The sequence below is a fragment of the Babylonia areolata genome, chromosome 23 (genome assembly GCF_041734735.1).
Source record: "Babylonia areolata isolate BAREFJ2019XMU chromosome 23, ASM4173473v1, whole genome shotgun sequence".
Taxonomy (NCBI): domain Eukaryota; kingdom Metazoa; phylum Mollusca; class Gastropoda; order Neogastropoda; family Buccinidae; genus Babylonia; species Babylonia areolata.
The window spans coordinates 35,768,272-35,788,271 of record NC_134898.1 but is presented as its reverse complement, the minus strand read 5'-3'; the positions used below and the strand labels follow the sequence as shown (position 1 = coordinate 35,788,271).

Here is a 20,000-nt window from a genome sequence, read left to right as displayed (position 1 = left end):
CTTTCCCCTTTGAATGTTGTCTTTTCACACACAAATGAAAACATGTTTTGTATCCCCATGTCAGATAGCAAGTTGACTGTTGATGATTTTGAATTAGCCATAGTCATCTGTGTGTGTGTGTGTGTGTGTGTGTGTGTGTGTGTGTGTGTGTGAGTCTGGCTGTTTGTCTGTCTGTCTGTCTGTCTCTGCATGTTTGTGTGTGTGTGTGTGTGTGTGTGTGTGTGTGTGTGTGTGTGTGTGTGCGTTCGTGCGCGGCTCCCTCCCCCCTCACTATTTCTTTTTCATTTCTTTTGAATGCATTCCTAATTCTTTTCTTTGCCTTCTTTCTTTTTTCTCTTCTCTCTCTCTCCCCCCCCCCACCCCCCCACCACTCCTGTTCCTTTTGTTGTCCGATTTGGTCCAGTGGGAATTACACACTGAATGTCCTCATTCTGTCAAAACCCACTTTCCTTGTCTCTTCAATTTCTCTCCCCAGCAAATCCCCCATCTCCCCCCCCCCTACCCCCACCCCCACCCCCCACCAGCCCTCCTCCTCCTCCTCCTTATTCTCGCCCCCCCCCCCCCCCCCCCCCCCCGGCCCCATCCCCCCTTCTGCACCATCATGAAACAATCACACTGCCAGTCAGTTGTTGAAGTACAGTAGCTCCTCTTTCTTCACAAGGTCGCTTTCCTCCTCGCCCCCCACCCCCCGCCCCCTATCTTTTTTGTACGTGAATTCTTTATATCTTTCCAGATAGAACCCATGGTTGTCTGTGTCACAATCGTGTCTCATCACGCCTCGACTGCAGGGACAGACAGAGAGGAGTGGGCAGCGTGTGTCGTCGTGTTGATGGATTTACTACAAAACATTTTTTTTTTTTTTTTTTTAAGCAAGGGACGTCTTTTTTTTGTGCTTTTTTTTCTCTTCTTCTTCCACTGCTTCTTCTTCTTCTTCTTCTTGCCATGTGTGTGTGTTCTACTTAACGTGCGCGACTGAAATGCACTAAGAGACCTTTTGGATTATCATCCAGTAGCTGGCTTGAAATCCGAGTTAGCTCTCGGACCACAACAAAAGGTCTCCCCCCAGCCGCCCCCTCCCCGACACACACACACACACACACACACACACACACACACACACACAAACAACAACAACAACAAAGAGACAAACACAACAAAAAGCAAAAAAACAAACAAACAACAACATCAAAAAGCAAGAAACACCGCCATTATCCTGACTGGTATTAATTTGGATGAGAAGGTCTGCCGCATCTTGGAAGGACTGGTGATAACTGGATCAGTCTGAGGACAGATCAGCGTTCAGCGTTTATGCCCATGCCCACCTTTAAATTTTGCCTTTTCTTCAATTCATAATGATTATAATTATTGCTATCATTTTAGTTCTCCTTCTTATTATTATTATCAGTTTAACTCTCTCCATACGAACGGCGAAAGAGACGACGTTAACAGCGTTTCATCCCAATTACCACCATCAAAATATTGCAAGTGGAAGGCTCTCATACTGAAGAGGTGAATGTTGACAAAGAATACCATCATTCTGACGACGGAAGCTAAAGGTTGGGTCATTCAGACACCCACTGGACATCCGAGGGGTCTGTGTAGAGGAGAAGAGAGGACTGGCCGAACTGAGTGAGTTAAAGCAGGCAGTCAGAGGAACGTCGCCACAGAGCAAGCATCTGTCCCTGTGACATCAGCAGACTTCCAGTGCCCCATGTTCTCACGACTCTGCAAAACCAGACTGGGCCTGCAGATCCGCTCCCGTGTGCATAGATAGCTACAGCCACGTCTTCCTGGGAGGAAGGTGACAGCATGGTTAAGACGCTCAGCTGCCAAATACACAGAGTCCGTGAGGGTGTGGGTTCGAATCCCGCTCTCGCCACTTTTTCCCAAGTTTGATTGGAAAATCAAACAGCGCCTAGTCTTTCGGATGAGACGATATACTGAGGTCCCGTGTGCAACACGTATTTGGCGCACTGAAAAAGAACCCGTGGCAACAAAAGTGTTGTGCTCTGGCAAAATTACGTAAAAAGAAATCCACTCTAATTGTTACACAAATATATAACCATGCACCTAAGGCCTGCCAATTGCGTTTGGTTATGCTGCTGTCAGGCATCTGCCTAGCAGATGGGGTGTAGCCGTGTATGGATTTGTCCGAAGCAGTGACGCCTCCTTGATAAGGTGAAACTGAAACTCACGACTTCCTTGAGATCCGAGAAGACATCCATCATTGTAAAGCAGATGTGGTGTAGCGCATAAGGATCAGTCTACACACTTTGATGCCGCCTTGATCGTCAGTGAGATCACTCGAGCAACAAAACAATGATGGACATGACAGGTCACTGAGGGAAATGCCACGTTTGTAGAAGGGAACACTGACACGGGAAACGAACGCTCAACACAAAGAACATAAGAGCCGATGTTATCCCTAACAGTCCTCTTGTGCCCCCATCCCCCACCCCACCCCCCATCCCCAAAGAGGTCCCCCCAAGCTGATCTGTGGACATAAATTCTCTTCCCCTTTCTCTCCCCCCTCCTCCCCCCCTACACATCCCCCCTCTCTTGCTCCCTCCACCTCGTAAACACCATGTTGTCGAGCCGTTAAAGCGACCAAGCGCTGCACGCTTCCATCTTTAAAACGTCAGTCACGTGGGCTATTTGCGTGAACAAATCTGCATAATAGCCGTTCGCCTTCAAAGCTCGCGACGGGAGTTCTTGGCACGCACTGGAGACGATCTCTGCTTGTCACGTCATAAACGCTACGCCCCCCCCCCCCCCCCCCCCCCCAGTTATGACGTAATACAACGGGAGGGGAGAGGGAGGGGTGTGTGTGTGGATAAGACCGTTAGTAGGGAGATGAGGAGGAGGAGGAGAAGGCGGAGGAAGGGGAGGGGGCTGCGGGGGGAGGTGGAGGGGGGGGAGGGGAGGGGGGGGGGGGTAATGGGCCGGAAATTTGTATCCTTCCGGAAATGAGCAAGTTCCCACGAAGGAGGGTTGACTGCGCGGTAAACAAGTGTCGTCTCACTCCTCCAAATTTGGAAACGGCTGAATGAATCTGCGCATCAATGATGGCTTGCTTTTTTTTCTTTTTTCTTTATTTATTTTAATTTTTTTACAACTGATGTCATCGTCAGCTGACGTAATGTGTTCACAGGTTGACGCGACTTGTGAAAGGTAAAAACACTTCGGTTCTTGTCACGCGACCCGAAGCATGTTTCACGTGATTAAACTTATTCTTTGAAGGAAACCGGGTAAATAAAAAAAAAGAAGAAAGAAAGAAAGAGAGAAAGAAGACGTGGAAGAATCAAGGGAAAAGCATCACGTAACATAGCCTGTTCTCCATTTCATTTTCAGATATTCCTCACGACAATCATTGGATTTTACAACATTTCCTATTTCTAATGTAAATTGATTAAGCCCGCGGATGCCAGATGTCATAAAATCATAATCAGAGGTTCGTGATCATTTTGTAAGGATGTGGCTGCAATCTCTCGTTGTGACATACAGATTTAAATCAACTGTTATCTGCAAGGGGGCCCCCCTCGTCTATTAATGTCCTGTCTTATCTGGTTGCCATACTTTCCTCGCCATCCCCTAAAGAGTTCTCGATCTTGGAAGCTCTCAGTGACCTCCCTTGAACATGTCGTTTTACATGCTTCTCGTGACTGTGCTATTTCGTTTTCCTTGCCTAGCTGCTTATGTGTCGCTTACACACACACACACACACACACACACACACACATACATACACACACACACACATACATACATATATATATATATATATATATATATATATATATATGTGTGTGTGTGTGTGTGTGTGTGTGTGTGTTACGAAGGAGCATATCTGAACTGTGGATTTTTCCACAGAAGTTTGCAAAGAACGACCCCTTCGTTGCTGTGGTTTCTTTAACGTGAGCTAAGTGAGTATTCACACGTGACCTCGGTTTATTCTCTTCATCCGATTGTCCTGTTACAGACAGTCCTTTGGGAAGCGAACCCTGGCGGCCCTAACATCCAGCCTGCTCTCTTGTTACACTGCTCGCCGTGTGACGGTAGCAGTTCCTGTTCATTGCCCAACATATTGAGGAAGATCCGGTCGGAAAAACGGAACTGGGGCTAAGGTTTGCCTTTCGGACTCCCGCCCCCTCCCTGTGTAAGGAAATATGATACATTGTCAGTTTGTGTGTGTGTGTGTGTGTGTGTGTGTGTGTGTGTGTGTGTGTGTGTGTGAACACACAACCGAAAGACCTGTATGAATCTGGCCGGTGAACAATTCCACGCCCAGCTGACTCTTTCAGTCACAGAGTGAAAACGAAAAGAAGGGAGAAAAGGGGTGACACATCATTGTCCGGGTGGATACTAATTAAGTTTCCGGGTGGATTCTAACGAAGTTAAGGGTAGGAACGGGCAAAAACCCACGTGTGTACACACAGAGATCAGGGGACAGGCTGGAGAAGGTCTTTGAGTTTGAGAAGCTTGGAAAAAGGTTCCAAGTTAGGAGAAGTCGCGCTATCAGAGAACAATATTCCTTGTGACCCCGCCCGGTACACTTGGTAATAAAGACATATTCTATTCTATTCTATCAACTTTATACCTGATGATTGAAACCTGGCGATGTGTGATTGGTCGTGCATAAATCATGGGCTTTTGCTCACAGTAAATCCCTTTCTTCCCCTACCCCCTCTGTCTGTCTCTCCCTCTCCCTCTCTCTCTCTCTCTCCCTCTCTCTACTCCCGACCCCACTCTGTCTCCCATCCCACTTTTTCTCAATATTTTTTCTCAACAACCTAGCTAATCAACTGACCAAGCAGCCAATCAGTCTATCAAAATGTCATGCCAGGAACAATGTATTTCTATTTTTATTTTACGAACATACAAACACAACCATAATAAATAAACAACCAGAATCTATTCAGCAAAATAAATATGTATGTATGTTTGTTTGTACGTATGTATCTATCTACATCACAAACGACATAAAACACAATTTTGTTTTTTTTTAACAATAACCTAGAAACAATTACACACACACACACACACACACTCACACACGAAACTAAGTTTCATCTTAGACTTACCTTCTATCTGCAACATATTGTGTCGAAGGATTGAGGCCAACATTTTTTTTTTTTTTTTTTTTTTTTGACGACGACGACGATAACTGATCGGAAAGTTCCAGAAAAAAACCCCTCAACAACAACGAAAAACAAAACCTCAAAGTTCTTTCACAATAGTTTCACCTCCCCCCCAAAAAAAAGATGAGCAGGTCGGGCTCTTCAGATGCGTTCTGTAGTGGCGGGACGTGGTAAAAGCAAAACGAGTGTGGCCAGATTCTCGCAGCATGGAGTTAATGAAGTCCTTGTTTCTGATTCGTCGTCGCCTGTGGACTGTGTATGTTGGTATGCTATGTGTGGCGAGGGTTGGGTTGGAAAAGCCAGCAAACAGGTGGAGCGGAGGGGTTTTGTCTCCTGCTGGTCCACCACGGCATTGTCACGTGGTGTGTGTGTGTGTGTGTGTGTGTGACGAAGTCTGCTTGTTGCTTATGACGTGGGCGTAACACTGGGATTTTGTGACCTTGCTTTTTTGTGCTTTAAAAAAAAAAAAAATTAAATATCAGTCTTGTCGCTTGACTGCTTTTTCTCTCTGTTTGTATGTGTATGTCTGTCTGTCTCTCTATTTCAGACACACACACACACACACACACACACACACACACACACACACACAGAGAGGTACATAGCGCGAGTATCAATTAGGGTTTTATGATTCTACACACACACACACACACACACACACACACACACACACACACACACACAATTTCGCTTTTTCTGAAAAAAAAAGCAAAAAAAAGCTCTGCTCTCTTTGTCTGTAGTATTGGTACCATCCTCTTTCTAAGGTTCCCTTTGAAAACGTTTTCTTAAAAAGTGTCTAAAGTTCCCGTTGAATACATTTTCTTAAAAAGCGTCATCACAACTTGTTTGGCCAAATTTCGCAGATAAAACAGTAATAAGACGCCTAGCCAAGTCTGCTTTAGCCAAACAAATGCTATAATCGGTTATTAATCTGACGGTAACTTCACATTGGTGTATGCGTGGTTATACGTACTTCGATGGGTCTATGACCCAAACTACGCAACAAAAAAGTATCATTGTCGAATGACATAAATTTGAAAACATCGCCAATGATAATTTCCTTTCCTCTTTCTTCACCGCGATTCAGTAGTTACTATAACTTTTGACAAAAAAATATCTTCAACAAGCTAATATAGCATGAATTATGTTCAAACGTTTTCAAATAACCGATAACAGCCAACATCGGTGCGTATGAAGTATGCCTAACCGTTACTAATTTAATGTTTGGATCCGGCAAAAAAGAAATAAAGAAAGATATAAAGATCAAAACGAAGGAAAAACAAGGAAAATCAAAACAGAAAGAGCGAAAGAAAGTATTTTAAAAAACAAACATACGAAGGACCAGCTGTATAGAAAAAGTGTCTGGCATTATTTTCGATACATGTAAGATGTAGGCTAAGAACAGAGTGCAGGGCAGTCAGAATTGTGGATTAAAATTTTTTTCTCACAAACCAACAACCGTGCAAGATCAGCCAGATCAGCTCCCCATAGGTCGAAACAGCTATCGCATGTTAGCGACCTCTCTGGATGCTGGATTTCCAGGTGGGTAGCTGGTGTGTGTGTGTGTGTGTGTGTGTGTGTGTGTGTGTGTGGGAGGGGGCGGGCGGAAGGGTATCTAAAGAACGCACTGGACGTCTTTGGGAAGAAAATAGTGTACCGATTTGCCATGAAAGCTTGACTTTGGGACCACTGTGATAAATTCAAAGCTGACTTACGTGATCTCCTTATTCCCTTTTTTTCTTCAGGAACAAAAAAACAGGGAATACATCGTATCTGTATATGGTGTTTCTGGACCAGTGTGGGTGTTTTGGTACTGTAAAATACTTATTCATTATTCTCCTTATCACATTATGGGTCGAGACCATAAACCGAGGTCCTGTGTACAGCAAGCATTTAGTGCGCGTTAAAGAACCCACGTCAACAACGGAGTTGTCTCTGGCAAACTTCAACAGAAAAATAGATACACACAGACAGAAAATCGAGAGACCGCATACTTTGGTAACACGTTCTCCTCGGGAAGAGCATCCCTTAAATTGACATTGAGAAACTTGTTGTGACAAGGTAGTAATAGAATACAAAACATACGATACCATACGATACGACACGATGCGATATGATATCATACCACACCACACCACACCACACCACACCACACCATACCGTCCAATACCACACCATACCACACCACACCACACCACGCCACACCTCACCACACCACACTATACCACACCACACCATACCACACCAAACCACACCATACCATACCATACCATACCATACCATACCATACCATACCATACCATATACACCATACCACACCACACCACACCACACCATACCATACCATACCATACCATACCGTCCCATACCACACCACACCACACCATACCACACCACACCACACTATACCATACCATACCACACCATACCATACCCAGTTGGACAATACGATATTAGTTCAATTTGTCTTTGGCGTATTATGGAACACTATTTAATCACTCTATCTTCCTTCCACTTTTTTGTTGGTACAAACAGTGCCCCTACAGCCCGCACTGAAAACAGACAGACAGACAGACAAACAGACAAACAAGCACACAAATAAACAGGAAAACAAATCCAACACGCAGTTCACATTTCCTAAGTGCGCAGTTTTTCATTGCATCAGAATAAATCAGGAAGATTGAAAAGTTGGTGAGGAAGAAGAAAAAGAAAATCTAAACAAACAAACAAAAACCTGAAAGGTTAGATCTCCTTCTCTCCACACCCCCCCCCCCCCACCCCCCCTGCCCCCTCTGCACACCCCTTTCTTTCCAAACGCCCCCCTCCCCCCTCATGCCCCACCCACCCACCCCCACACACTTATTCTCGCCTTCGTTCATAACCATACCACGCATCCGCATCCTGTCACCCCCACCCCCATCCCCTAAACACACACCTCCACCATCCCCCCCAAAAAAAGGTGAGAAGGGAGAGGGGTACGGCCAACAACAACAACAACAACAACAACATCAACACAACAATAAACAAAAAGCGATTCTTTCCAACGCCCTCAGCTATTAGAATCTAAATCAGGGCATGTGAGTAAACACAGGCTTTAATCTGTCACGTTTAAGTCTGTCCCCTCTGACCAGTGAACATGGCGGGATGAGAGAAGATGAAAGCTGGCGAGGAGGTGGGGGAGGGGAGATGCGAGGGTGTGAGAATGGGGGTAGTTAGTAGGGGGTGGGGTGGGCTAGGAAGAACTGGGGGTAGGAGGTGGTGGCTATGAACTGGGGTGGGGTGGGGGAAGTGCAGGGTGTGTGTGTGGGGGGGGGGGGGGGCTGGGGAGGGGGAAGGGAGAGGACGTTGTAATCGGTTTTTAAATCTCGATTGTGGAAATTTTGACAATGTACCATGTTGTTTGCTAAATTGATGTCGTCCTCTTTTTGCCAGTCTATTGAGATAAATGTCCGGGGCGGCACCCACGTGGAGACACGCCCATAATACGTCACAACACGCGCGTCGCGTGTCTGCCTAGCACTACGGACACACACACACACACACACACACGCAATTATTGTAGACATCGGACAATACTAAACGCGAAGCAAACTTTGACTTTCAAGCAACCCAGCTCAGGGTTGAAAACGAAAAGACAACGAAGAAGAATCTCTAAACCCATCATACCTACTGCATGACAAGACCTTCGCGTCACCAAATGCCATTCAGACATTCAGGCACTACTACAGCGTTACCAAGGTGAACCGAGACCAGACATCCCCCTGCTGCCGCTGAGGAAGAATCTGACGATCTCAGTCGAGTCGAAAATTGTTACATCATAAGTGTTGTGTAATCTCACTTTTGACACTATTCAGTCTCAGAAGACCAATACAAGTCAGCTTTCAACATCTCTACTCTGTCCCAGTGAAGATACAACTGATGCAAGTCAAAAGTAGTTTGAAACTCCCAAGCCTGGAATATCGCAGGTTAAGGGGTGATATGACTGAGACATATAAGATTCTACATGGACATTATGATAAGAGCACTAGGCCCTATACAAATCTGTTCACTCTAAAGGACAGTAATCATACCAGGAGACACCTGCTAAAACTATTGAAGACTTTCACCAAATCAAACCTTTTTTCACACTTTTTTACTAACAGGGTTGTTAACTTCTGGAATAATCTGACCAGTAACATTCTTACTGCAGGAACACTCAACTGTTTTAAGAATTTAGTAGATAAACACTGGAAGGATTATGGATTCCAAGTTAACTCCTCCATAGGAAGCGAGCCATTACATTAGTAACTGAGCACTCTTATATAAAGTTAAGGAGAAAAAAAAGGGAATAAATAATAAGTCCTAATTGATCAGGCAAAAGGCTGATAAAGCCTAAAAGCCGTGGCACTTGATATGATATGATTTGATATGATAACGTGATGTCAGACTGGAATTACGCAACACTTATGATGTAACAATTAACATTCGTCACAAGTTGGACTTGGACAAAGCTGAGACGACCATCACATAATTATATCATAGATCCCGAAGTCATAACTAACCACTGTGAAAAATTACCCTGAAACTTTCTTCTTCTTCCTTTTTTTTTTTTTTTTTTTTTTTTTTGCCGTGTCACTGGACAAAAAGGACCCTCGCTGTCTCATCCAACAAATCCTTTACATGTGATTAAGCCCCTTAGCAAAGAGAACATTGCCCTCAGAACTTGTCCATAACAAGCTCCAACAAGAGAGGCAAGGCCTTCAAGACTCACTTGTGATACACTTAAAAAAGATCCAAGCTTTTTATGTATTGAGTATAATTTCAAAATGTAATGTTTAAGATGAGAAAGATCAGTTTAAAGCAAATTAAGTCCCCTAGCATTAATTACAGAGTAATTTCCCTTTTTTACTATCTGCAACAAAACGTTTGCAAAATAAATAAAACTTCCATGCTAAGCAAAAGAAGTTCCTGTTTGAACAGAAAATGATAATAATGACTGCTCTTGTTGTTGGGTCAGAATATCAGATCAAAGTGCCAAGTTTAGAGAATACAAAAAATATAAATATAACAGTAAATGCAGTTTGCATATAATTAGGCTTCATTTAAAAAAAAAAAAATTTGTGCCCATCCCAGAGGTGCAATATTGTTTTAAACAAGATGACTGGAAAGAACTGAATTTTTCCTATTTTTATGCCTAATTTGGTGTCAACTGACAAAGTATTTGCAGAGAAAATGTCAATGTTAAAGTTTACCACGGACAGACACACACACACACACACACACACACACACACACAGACAACCGAACACCGGGTTAAAACATAGACTCACTTTGTTTACACAAGTGAGTCAATAAAACGAGGATCACGTGCGCAAAAACCCCCGCGCTCAGATGTGTGTGAGTGTGTGTGTGTGTGCGCGCGCACGCGTACGTGCGTGCGTGCATGCGCGCGTCTGTGTGTGTGTGTAAAGAAGGCCACCACAGTGCATACTTATTTTTCTGTGTCTTTTCTATCTTTTGATATAAATGACTTGTCAAACTGCGACATGCACCAGTGTCCAAAGCACACACGCACACACGCTGCAAACAATAGAAAGTAATCTTTCTTTTCAAGTCCACCTTACCTGTGAATAAATCGCTCCTTTCACTGATGGCAATTTTTCGTAAACTTCACACGCGATAGATATGTCCCAAACACATTTCTCGGCCTTAACGCAAAGAGTATGCTGTAATTAATTCCTCCTTTTCATTCTTAGAATGAAGGTTCTTTCTCCAGAATTCTATACCATACGCCCCTGTCCCATCCGCCATATGTCAGAGACAGCCTGAGATTTTGAAGAACAGACCCCTGGAGAGTTCCGCTGCCATCTTGTATCTTGTGCACGTGCATCGCGAAATCGCGAGCAATATAAAAGTCGGACATAGAAGCAGCAAACATGTGTTGTCCTCCATTTCTTCAGTCGATAGCTTCCATTGCCACGAACAAACACTGAGCAAGGATGTGCCATCTATGTATAGACAATGAGAAAACCAAAGTATGAAAAAATATTGAAAATACTGAGAACCCATCAACTTTGAAAGCACAGAGCACGTGGCGCGCCCCTATGAGTCATTTAAGCACGAATCTCTCCAGTGGTCTATGGCCCCTTCCCCTCCCCACATCAACCACACTCCCCCTCACACTCAACTTACTCCTCATTGAGATAAGCCAGGGCGTGGTATGTCCTCAACACGCTCACACTCAGTTTACGCCTCATTGAGATAAGCCAGGCGTGGTATGTCCTGAACACGCTCATGACGTTAGGGACAGGTGGCCCACTCAGGACTTCAGTTGCAAGATGCTGTGTGTTGAAGACCTCCCACGTCATGTTGAACAAGACTGAGAGACACGCACACATTTGTGGGAGTGGTGAGAAGGGCGAAGGGGTTGGGGGGGGGGGGGGACCCTGGGGGTGACAGGAGAATAATGAGAGGGGGTGTGGAGGGAAGGTAGGAGAGAGAGAGAGAGAGAGGGAGGCAGAGAGAGAGAGAGACAGACAGACAGACAGACAGACAGAGACACAGACAGACAGAGAGAGAGATCCCAGTCAAAGGTATTTTCTGCAGTAATGTGGCTGGATTCACATCGTAATTTCGCGAAACGAATTCAGTATAGAGTTACCCTTTCTTGATTTCATTTATGTGCGTGAGTGTATATATGTATGTGTGTGGGGGGTGAGGTGGTGGGGTATGGGCGTGTGTGTGTGTGTGTGTGTGTGCGTCAGGGCTCTTGTGCTTTTATGTGTAGTGTTGGGCCTGTGCTCTTTTGTTGTTTGTGCTTTCATATCTGTGAAACTGCATGTTCGTTGCAAATCCATTTGTGTGCGCGCGCGCGTGTGTGTGTGACTATATATTTGTTTACATTTACTTGCTTATTTATTTATTTATTTATTTATTTATCTATCTATTTATTTATTTATCTATCTATTTTTAGGGCTCATGTGCTTTTATGTGTAGTGTTGGGCCTGTGCTCTTTTGTTTGTGCTTTCATATCTGTGAAACAGCATGTTCGTTGCAAATCTGTTTGTGCGTGCGTGCGTGCGTGTGCGTGTGTGTGTGTGTGACTATAGATTTGCTTACATTTACTTGCTTATTTATTTATTTATCTATCTATTTATTTATTTATTTATCTATTTATTTTGTTTGTTATCATTATTGTCTTTTTCCCCCTGCATTTTATTTCATTATATTATCTACTTGCTTACATTTTCATGCTATCCCTTTATTTATTTGTTTGGGTCTTTTATCAGTTTATTCCTCAATTCAGTGATGTATCCACTTACTTGTTTATGCGCTATTTTTCTCCTCAAGGCCTGACTATGCGCATTGTTACGCTGCTGGTCAGGCATCTGCTTAGCAGATGTGCTGTCGCGTATATGGATTTGTCCAAACGTGGTGAAGCCTCCTTGGGTAACTGAACTGAACAGATTCAATTTATTAATTCATCCCTCCTTTCTTTTTCTTTCTTTCTTCATTTATATATGGAAACTACGACCGGCTTCGGATCCACTCTGTTTACGCATACTCAGATTCAAACACTCCACTGTTGGCCGCCGTTCTTTCTCTGTCTCTGGACCTTGTATTTGGAATGAACTTTCTCTTTCGCTTCGTCAGGTCTACGCACTCAGCTCTTTCAAGTCTGGCCTTAAAACCCACCTCTTCCCAAGATAGCCTCCCTCCCCTGCCTCTTCCTTGTCTTCAGTTTCTCCAGTTTTAGAGTTATGCATGCGTGTGAATGACTGGTGTGGAAGCGCTTTGATTTGTCTCTGCACGAGATTCAGTGCTGTATGATGATAATGATAATGATGATGATGATGGTGGTGATGGCCTTGTGCCATTTGGTCTGGTATGTTGTTTTTTGTTTAATGTCCCGTCACACATATCGGTGATTGAAGACATTTTGTTAAAGTATTTATGAATACATCTGAGTATTATCGGTTAGAAGGGGTGGGAGATGTGGATGAATGGAGGGTTGGGGGAAACTGGGCAAATGAGGGTAAAATTGTGGGTGAAATTTGGAAGAAAAACAAAACAAACAAACAAACAAAAAACCCTCTAAGTACAGTTACAGGAAATTACTTAAAGGACTTCGTAAAAGAGAAGTCGTTAAACTGACAAGCGAAACAACTGATAATGAATGCAAAAAGTTAAAAACATGGTCTGGTAGTTCGTGGATGAGTTTGCATAACAAAGTTTCATTTATTCACTTATGACTGAATTATTCATCTATCTTAATTGTTGTTCTTTAACCCACTACTCATTGTCTTTCGTCCCGTTTTCCTCCATGATTATCTTCTGTATCTCTATCTCCATCCATTCCTGTCTGACGTTTGGTGCTTAGTTCGTATCATTTAGCACTGTGAAGAATAGAACAACGAAAACCTGTGCATCAATCAAACGAAGATACCAACAGGGTCTTTTGATAATACACCAAACATTCAGAAAATCCCTTGCACGCCAGCTAAGGTTTATATATATTCAATTTAGCGAACACTTCTTGCAAACCAAAAAGGTTAATTGGTAAAAAAAAAAAAAATTAAAGGTGGACGGTGGAGGATGTACATTTGCAAAGCAGCCAATCTTTTTAATTCCAATATATGATATTGGTTCATGGATTATTAGTTTATAAATCATCTTTCCTTCTTTCTTTCTTATTACTTGTTAATTAATTTTGTACAATATTCATTTATCTATTTATTTATTGATTTATTTATTTGTTTGTTTGTTTGTTCGTTTAGTTAGTTTCTCCAGTGATTGTCACGGTCTTGCGTCAAGAGTCGTTGATTTATTTCTATCTTTTTTTTTCAGGTTGGGGAATATTCAAACTGCGCAATATCTCCAAAGGAATTCAGCCAGGAATTGTTCAATGATATCCACAAGCGACATCGAATATCATCGTCTCTGCAACAGCTCACGCAATGAAGAAAAAGACCAAAACACAAAAACAAAAAAAAACGAACAAGCAAAAAATGGTACTGAATTTAAATTTGGTACATTCACAAATTTCACCACCTGTCCCGCACTTTCCAAACCCCCACGCATTCCTGTGCACACGCACATACGCACAAACACGTACCTATCCCCTCAAATCTATAAACACTGTCACCACCACCATGACAACCATCACCACCACCTAAAAAAACATAAGAGAAAAAACAGAAGAAAGGCTTGAAATAAATTTAATAGATAAACTAAAATCGACTCTGACCTGGTCCTGTCTCGTTAGCGACCGCCAAGCTGTACAGCATATCTGTCTGCTGAGTTGTATCACTGGGGCCATGTGAAAAAGACACATCACTCATCTCCATCCTCCTGCTTCTCTCCCTTCCCTTCCAGTAGGTGGCGCTGCTAGTGCTTTAGCTTTGTTGGCGAGTGATATACAGCTTTGCTGGCGAGTGATATAGAGTTTTGCAACCTGGTTTCGAATATGTCGTTCGTCAGTTGATAAAGTTCCAGTTATCAACCGTTCAAAGGTCTTGTTAGTAATTCAACAAGTAAGTCACCAACTGAACATAAACCATCAGCTGGAAAGGTTGTCGTCATCAAGTGGAAAAGTTTAATCATCAACTGGAAAGGCTGCAGTCATCAACCAGAAAGGTTGCAGTCGTCAACTTGAAACATTTGGTCTTTGCCTCAGATCCTGATCATGTGCAAGAAAGACTGTTCGAGAACTTGGAAGACTCCTGGCATGACATGAGAAGGCTCTGTCCGTCAGTTCTGTAGATCATCCACTGAAAAGGTTCATGCCATCAAATGTAGGTTCTGCTTACGTGCTGGGAAGATCTAGATTACCAACTGAAGTGGTATCCAGACACCAACTGAAAAGGCTTCTGACGTTAATAAGAAAGTTAACGATTTGAGATCATCAACAAAAGGAGATTCTGCTCATCATCTGAGAAGATACCGACATTAAATGATAAGGTTGTGATAGTATTACGATCATCGACATAAAAGGTTTACGTCACAATCTGAAAAGCTATACCTTGTAGAGATAGCTGTGCTTTTCAACGTTTCTTCTCTCCGTTCTGAATCACTCAAAGTAGTATGTGCACATTTTAACATTTACACAACACAAAACATCTTCACATTTACACAGTACAAAACGTTTACATGTGAGCTTCAGTTCGACCCAAGGGTCTCCGTTAATGTTGGGAAACAAATTTCATTCACCTCGATGAAAACACATCAGCTGTTTTTGTGGAAATGACGAAGGAAAAACAGGTTTCCCTAGTGTGGTAGTGAGCCAAGCTGTCCAGATGGGTCAAAAGTGACAAGCGGCACTGAAGGCTGCCCAGTGCAGGCCTGAACGCACACAGACACACGTTCAGTTGACAGCAGCGCGATGTGGTCAGTCCCTTATTCTGATCGCCGTGGGCGTTTTGCATTATATACTGCCTCCAGTTCGAAAAACTGTCAAGCCATTCGAGTCATCTAATTTTCTTATCGTCTTCCGGATTTTCCAATTGGTTGCTCTTGCTTGTTTGTTGTTTTCGTCGCGCTTCTTTTTGCTGTTGTCTTTTGAAATTATGTTGCTGTTGCCTCTTTTATTTTTGCTTTCTTAGTTGCCTGGTTGTTTTGTATTAGCTTTCGTATCAATTGCAGAATTTCCGAATTTTTATGTTTTACTTCGATCCGCATACAGACCTTGTCATATCGTAAAGACTGCCTAGTTTTGTGTATGAACGGTTAACTTGTCTCGGGCAATTTAAATCAGCTTTATTTTCCGAAGCTCCTGGATTTGAGCACCGCTTTTGACGAGATCGATCACAGTATTTTGATGGATAGTCAGGGGGGGCAGGGGGGTAGTTGTTGGTGTACATGATGCAGCAGTTTTGTTCCCTGCGTCATATAACACGGAAAGGAAATAGGCTGTCTGTCTATGGGAAGAAATTTGACCCCCTCCCCTCCCCTCATTCCCATCCATCGTCTTGTATGGTGTGCTTCAAGGATCCGTCTGTGGCCCCGCTTTGTTAAGCTTGAACACACAGAATTTGTCTGTCATTTCCATCATGGTGTACAGCAACACATGATTGTTGATGATAATGGACTGTACAAATCTGATGACCGTCCTTACGGCTGATTCATTTTTCCGTTTTGTTTTAACGGTTGTGCATGATTTTGTGTGTGTGTGATGGGAAAGCTGGTGCTTCTCCAGAGTTCAGTGTCGAGAAGGCAGAAGCTTTTGTCCTTGACTCCCTCGACGTTTGAAATCATACATCTTCTATGTCGCTCTAACATCACACATCCTCCATGCCTCTCAGACAACACACAAGGAGCCCTCTCTCAAATACTGCTCGTAACATGGGGGTTGTGTGAGGAGGGGGGGGGAGGGAAAGTGGGGGAAGTGCACTGTGTAATGATCGATATTCAGGCTTTGAGTGAAAGTGAAAGACTAGTAATCATGACCTGCCAGACTCTTTGCTTGAGTTCGAGAGGGTGTCTCCAGTCGCTCGCGTGTAGACACGTTCTCACACGAGAGACTTTCAACCCCGCAAATGCGTGTACGCACTTACACATTCACGCACACACGCATGCACAAACACACTCAGACACAGACACAGACACACACACAAACGCACGCAAGCTCGCACACACAAAGATCTGAATCATCCTTCTCCTTTTAGCAGGACGAAGGACAGTAAAACAGGGTGGCTGGCCCATCACACGGTTCATGATCCGCCTTCTCCCTTTCTCCCTCTGTCTTTACCTCTGTCTGTCTGTGTCTGTCTCCCAGTCTGTCTCTATCTGTTTTCCTGTCTGTCTCTGTCTGTGTCTCTCTTTCTCTCTGCCCCTCTGTCTCTGTCTGTGTCTGTCTCTCTCTGTGTTTTCATGTCTGTCTGTCTCTGTTTTCCTGTCTGTCTGCCTCTGTCTGTGTCCCTGTCTGTGTCTCTGTGTCTCTTTCTCTCTCTGCCCCTCTGTCTCTCTGTCTCTGTTTGTGTCTGTCTACCTGTCCGTGTCTCTGTCCCCCCCCTCTCTCCCTCTCTTTCTCTCTCTGTGCCTCTCTGTCTGTGTCTGTCTGTGTCTGTCTCTGTCTGTGTCTGTCTCCCTGTCTGTGTCTCTGCCTCTCTGTCTATCTCTCTCTGTCTCTGTCTGTCTGTCTCTGTCCCCCCTCTCTCTGTGCCTCTCTGTCTCTGTCTGTCTCTGTCTGTATCTGTCTGTGTCTGTCTCCCTGTCTGTGTCTCTGCCTCTCTCTCACTGCCTCTCTGTCTCTCTCCCCCTTCTCTCTCTGTGCCTCTCTGTCTTTGTATCTGTCTCCCTGTCTGTATCTGTGTCTCTGTCTCTCTCTGCCTCTCTGTCTCTCTCTCTCTCTCTGTCTGTGTCTGTCGGTCTCTGTTTCTGTCTGTCTGTGTCTGTCTCCCCGTCTTCGTCTCTCTCTCTCTCTGTCTCTGTCTGTCTGTCTGTCTGTCTCTCTCTGTGCCTCTCTGTCTGTCTGTCTCTATGTGCCTCTCTGTCTGTCTGTCTGTTTGTGTGCCTCTCTGTCTGTCTCTCTGTCTGTCTGTCTGTCTGTGTGCCTCTCTGTCTGTCTCTCTGTCTGTCTGTCCCTCTTCTTATTCAGTTTCTCTTTTTTGTTTGACCGTCTTGTATATCTGCCCCACTGTCTCTCTGTTTCTTCTTCCTACTTATTTCCATCTATCTATCTATCTATCTATCTATCTATCTATCTACAAGTGTATTCGTTTGTGTGTGTGAAGTGTCCGTTTTATCATTTGTATTTGTTTTTCTGGCTGTGACATTGTTTTATTCTTTGTCTCTTCTTTCTTATTTATCTGATTTATTTACTTAGTAGCAGTGGTGGCAATGGTAGTAGTGGTAGTAGTGATAGTTGTAGTGGTAGTAATAGCTTAATTTTTTTTGGTTTTGTTTGTTGTGTTTTTGTGTTTGGTGGGGCGGGACGGGGGTGTTGTTGGTTGTTTTTTTTGTTGTTGTTGTTGGTTTGTGTGTGTGTGTGTGTGTGTGTGTGTGTGTGTGTGTGTGTGTAGGTGTGTGTGTGTGTGTGTGTGTGTGTGTGTGTGTGTGTGTGTGTGTGTGTGTGTAGGTGTGTGTGTGTGTGTGTGTGTGTGTGTGTGTGTGTGTGTGTGTGTGTGTGTGTGTGTTTTCTGTTTGTTTGTTTGTTTGTTTGTTTGTTTTTGGGGGGAGTGAGGGGGAGGGGGGTCAGGGGGGGGGGTATTATTATTTATTATCATCATTATGTTTGCTTGTTGATTTTCTTTGCCCTGAGGTAACCGGATGAAAAAAAGCATGTCCTTGCTTATTCCTCTTCTCTCATTAAAGAAAGAAATAATTCCAAATTCAAATTCTTTCTTTCTTTTGAACTTTCAGACTTGGTTATTCTTGTGCTGTTGTTTTTCAGAGACATTCTCTGTTAATGCGTTAAAAATATTATTCTGTCTCTAGCTCCCATAAACGTTGTCCCTAACAACCTTTGTTAGATTTTGTTTTTAACGATGTCCCCATACCCTCCCTCCCACCCACCCCCCCTCCGTCCCCCCCCCCTCCCCTCTCTCTCTCTCTCGCTCTCTCTCTCTCTGCATGCAAAAAGAAGGGCTTGGTGCATACGAGCTTTTACGTCTCGATGATGATGCTATAGTCTGTAGTGCGCAGACAATAAGAATTAATAATCATAAAAATAATCATGCACGTAGGATTTGGGAAGGTTCATCATGATGCACCGAAACGTATAGAAGGTAAGAAATAAAAAAAAATAATGCATACACACCTCTCGCTACACCTTCGCACAAAGCTTTTCTCTGTTGATCAACGCATGAAGACGGATTCAGCTCAGCCAACCACGCACGTACGCATGCAAGCACGCACGAATGCACGCACATTAGTGACACAGACATACACGATGGTTTTCACAACACAGAAATTGGACTCTGATTTGGATGATTTAGCCACACTCACACATTAAAAATACAAACACAGACATTTACACAGACACACGCATACACAGATACAGACAAAGATAGACAGACAGACAGACAGACAGACAGACACACACACACACACACACACACACACACACACACACACACACAGAGACACACACAAACACACACACGCGCGCGCGCGTGTCTGTCAAAAGGTCAGTCAATGTTTCGTTCACTATCTGTCTCTTTTTGTCTCTGTCTCCCCATTACACACACGTGTGTGTGTGTGTGTGTGTGTGTGTGTGTGTGTGTGTGTGTGTGTATCCGTGCATGTGTGAACGCGCGAGCGTGTAGACACGCAGGCGCTCACCTTCACCGTCTTTTTAAAAAATCTTTTTCTTTTTCTTTTTTTAAATTTGACGGACTGTTTGACCTCTCGCACGACTCCCCCCACTTGACACCTGCATGCCCCCTTCCCCCCCACCTCCACCACGTCCCTCCATCCGCCATCCCCTTCCCCTCCTTCCCCCCCCCCTTTACCCCCCCCCCCTCCTGTCCCCCCCCCCCCCCCCCCCGTCTCCCATCCCCTGCCCTCCCAAGTCGTGCGAAGACAAAGAGGCAATGGCACAGCAGAACAAGTTGTCCTGTTGGGACATCTACTGCTGTGTATGTTCGTGTATGTGTTTTGGTTTTTTCTTCTTTGTTTGTTTGTTTGTTTTGTTGTTTTTTGTTTTTCCACACGTGTGTCTTCGTTGTTTGCTGGGAACATCATCTGTTCTTTTTGGTCCACGTTTCTCTGTGTGTGTGTGTGTGTGTGTGTGTGTGTGTGTGTGTGTGTGTATGTGTGTGTGCGTGCGTGCGTGCGTTCTTTCTTTCTTTCTTTCTTTGTCAGTAGTCTCCCTGTCTGCAGCGCTTTGCCTTCCTGTCAGTCTGTTTGTTTGTCCGTCTCTGCTTATCTGTCTCCAACTGTCTG

General features: G+C 43.9%; 1 protein-coding gene across 2 annotated transcripts in view; it reads right to left on the bottom strand.

The window, feature by feature from the left end:
• The window catches only part of LOC143297889 (adenosine receptor A2b-like), a 27,811-nt gene extending 12,311 nt beyond the window's left edge, over positions 1-15,500 (bottom strand). The window contains exon 1 of one of the 2 annotated variants that reach the window (XM_076610418.1): positions 14,365-15,500. In XM_076610418.1, coding sequence (XP_076466533.1) covers positions 14,365-14,464 — 100 coding nt within the window. In that variant the 5' untranslated portion in view covers positions 14,465-15,500. Of the gene's footprint in view, positions 1-5,081; positions 5,424-14,364 lie in introns of those variants that run through there. The other variant, XM_076610419.1, reaches the window with a different exon arrangement.
• Positions 15,501-20,000: the final 4,500 nt, after the last annotated feature.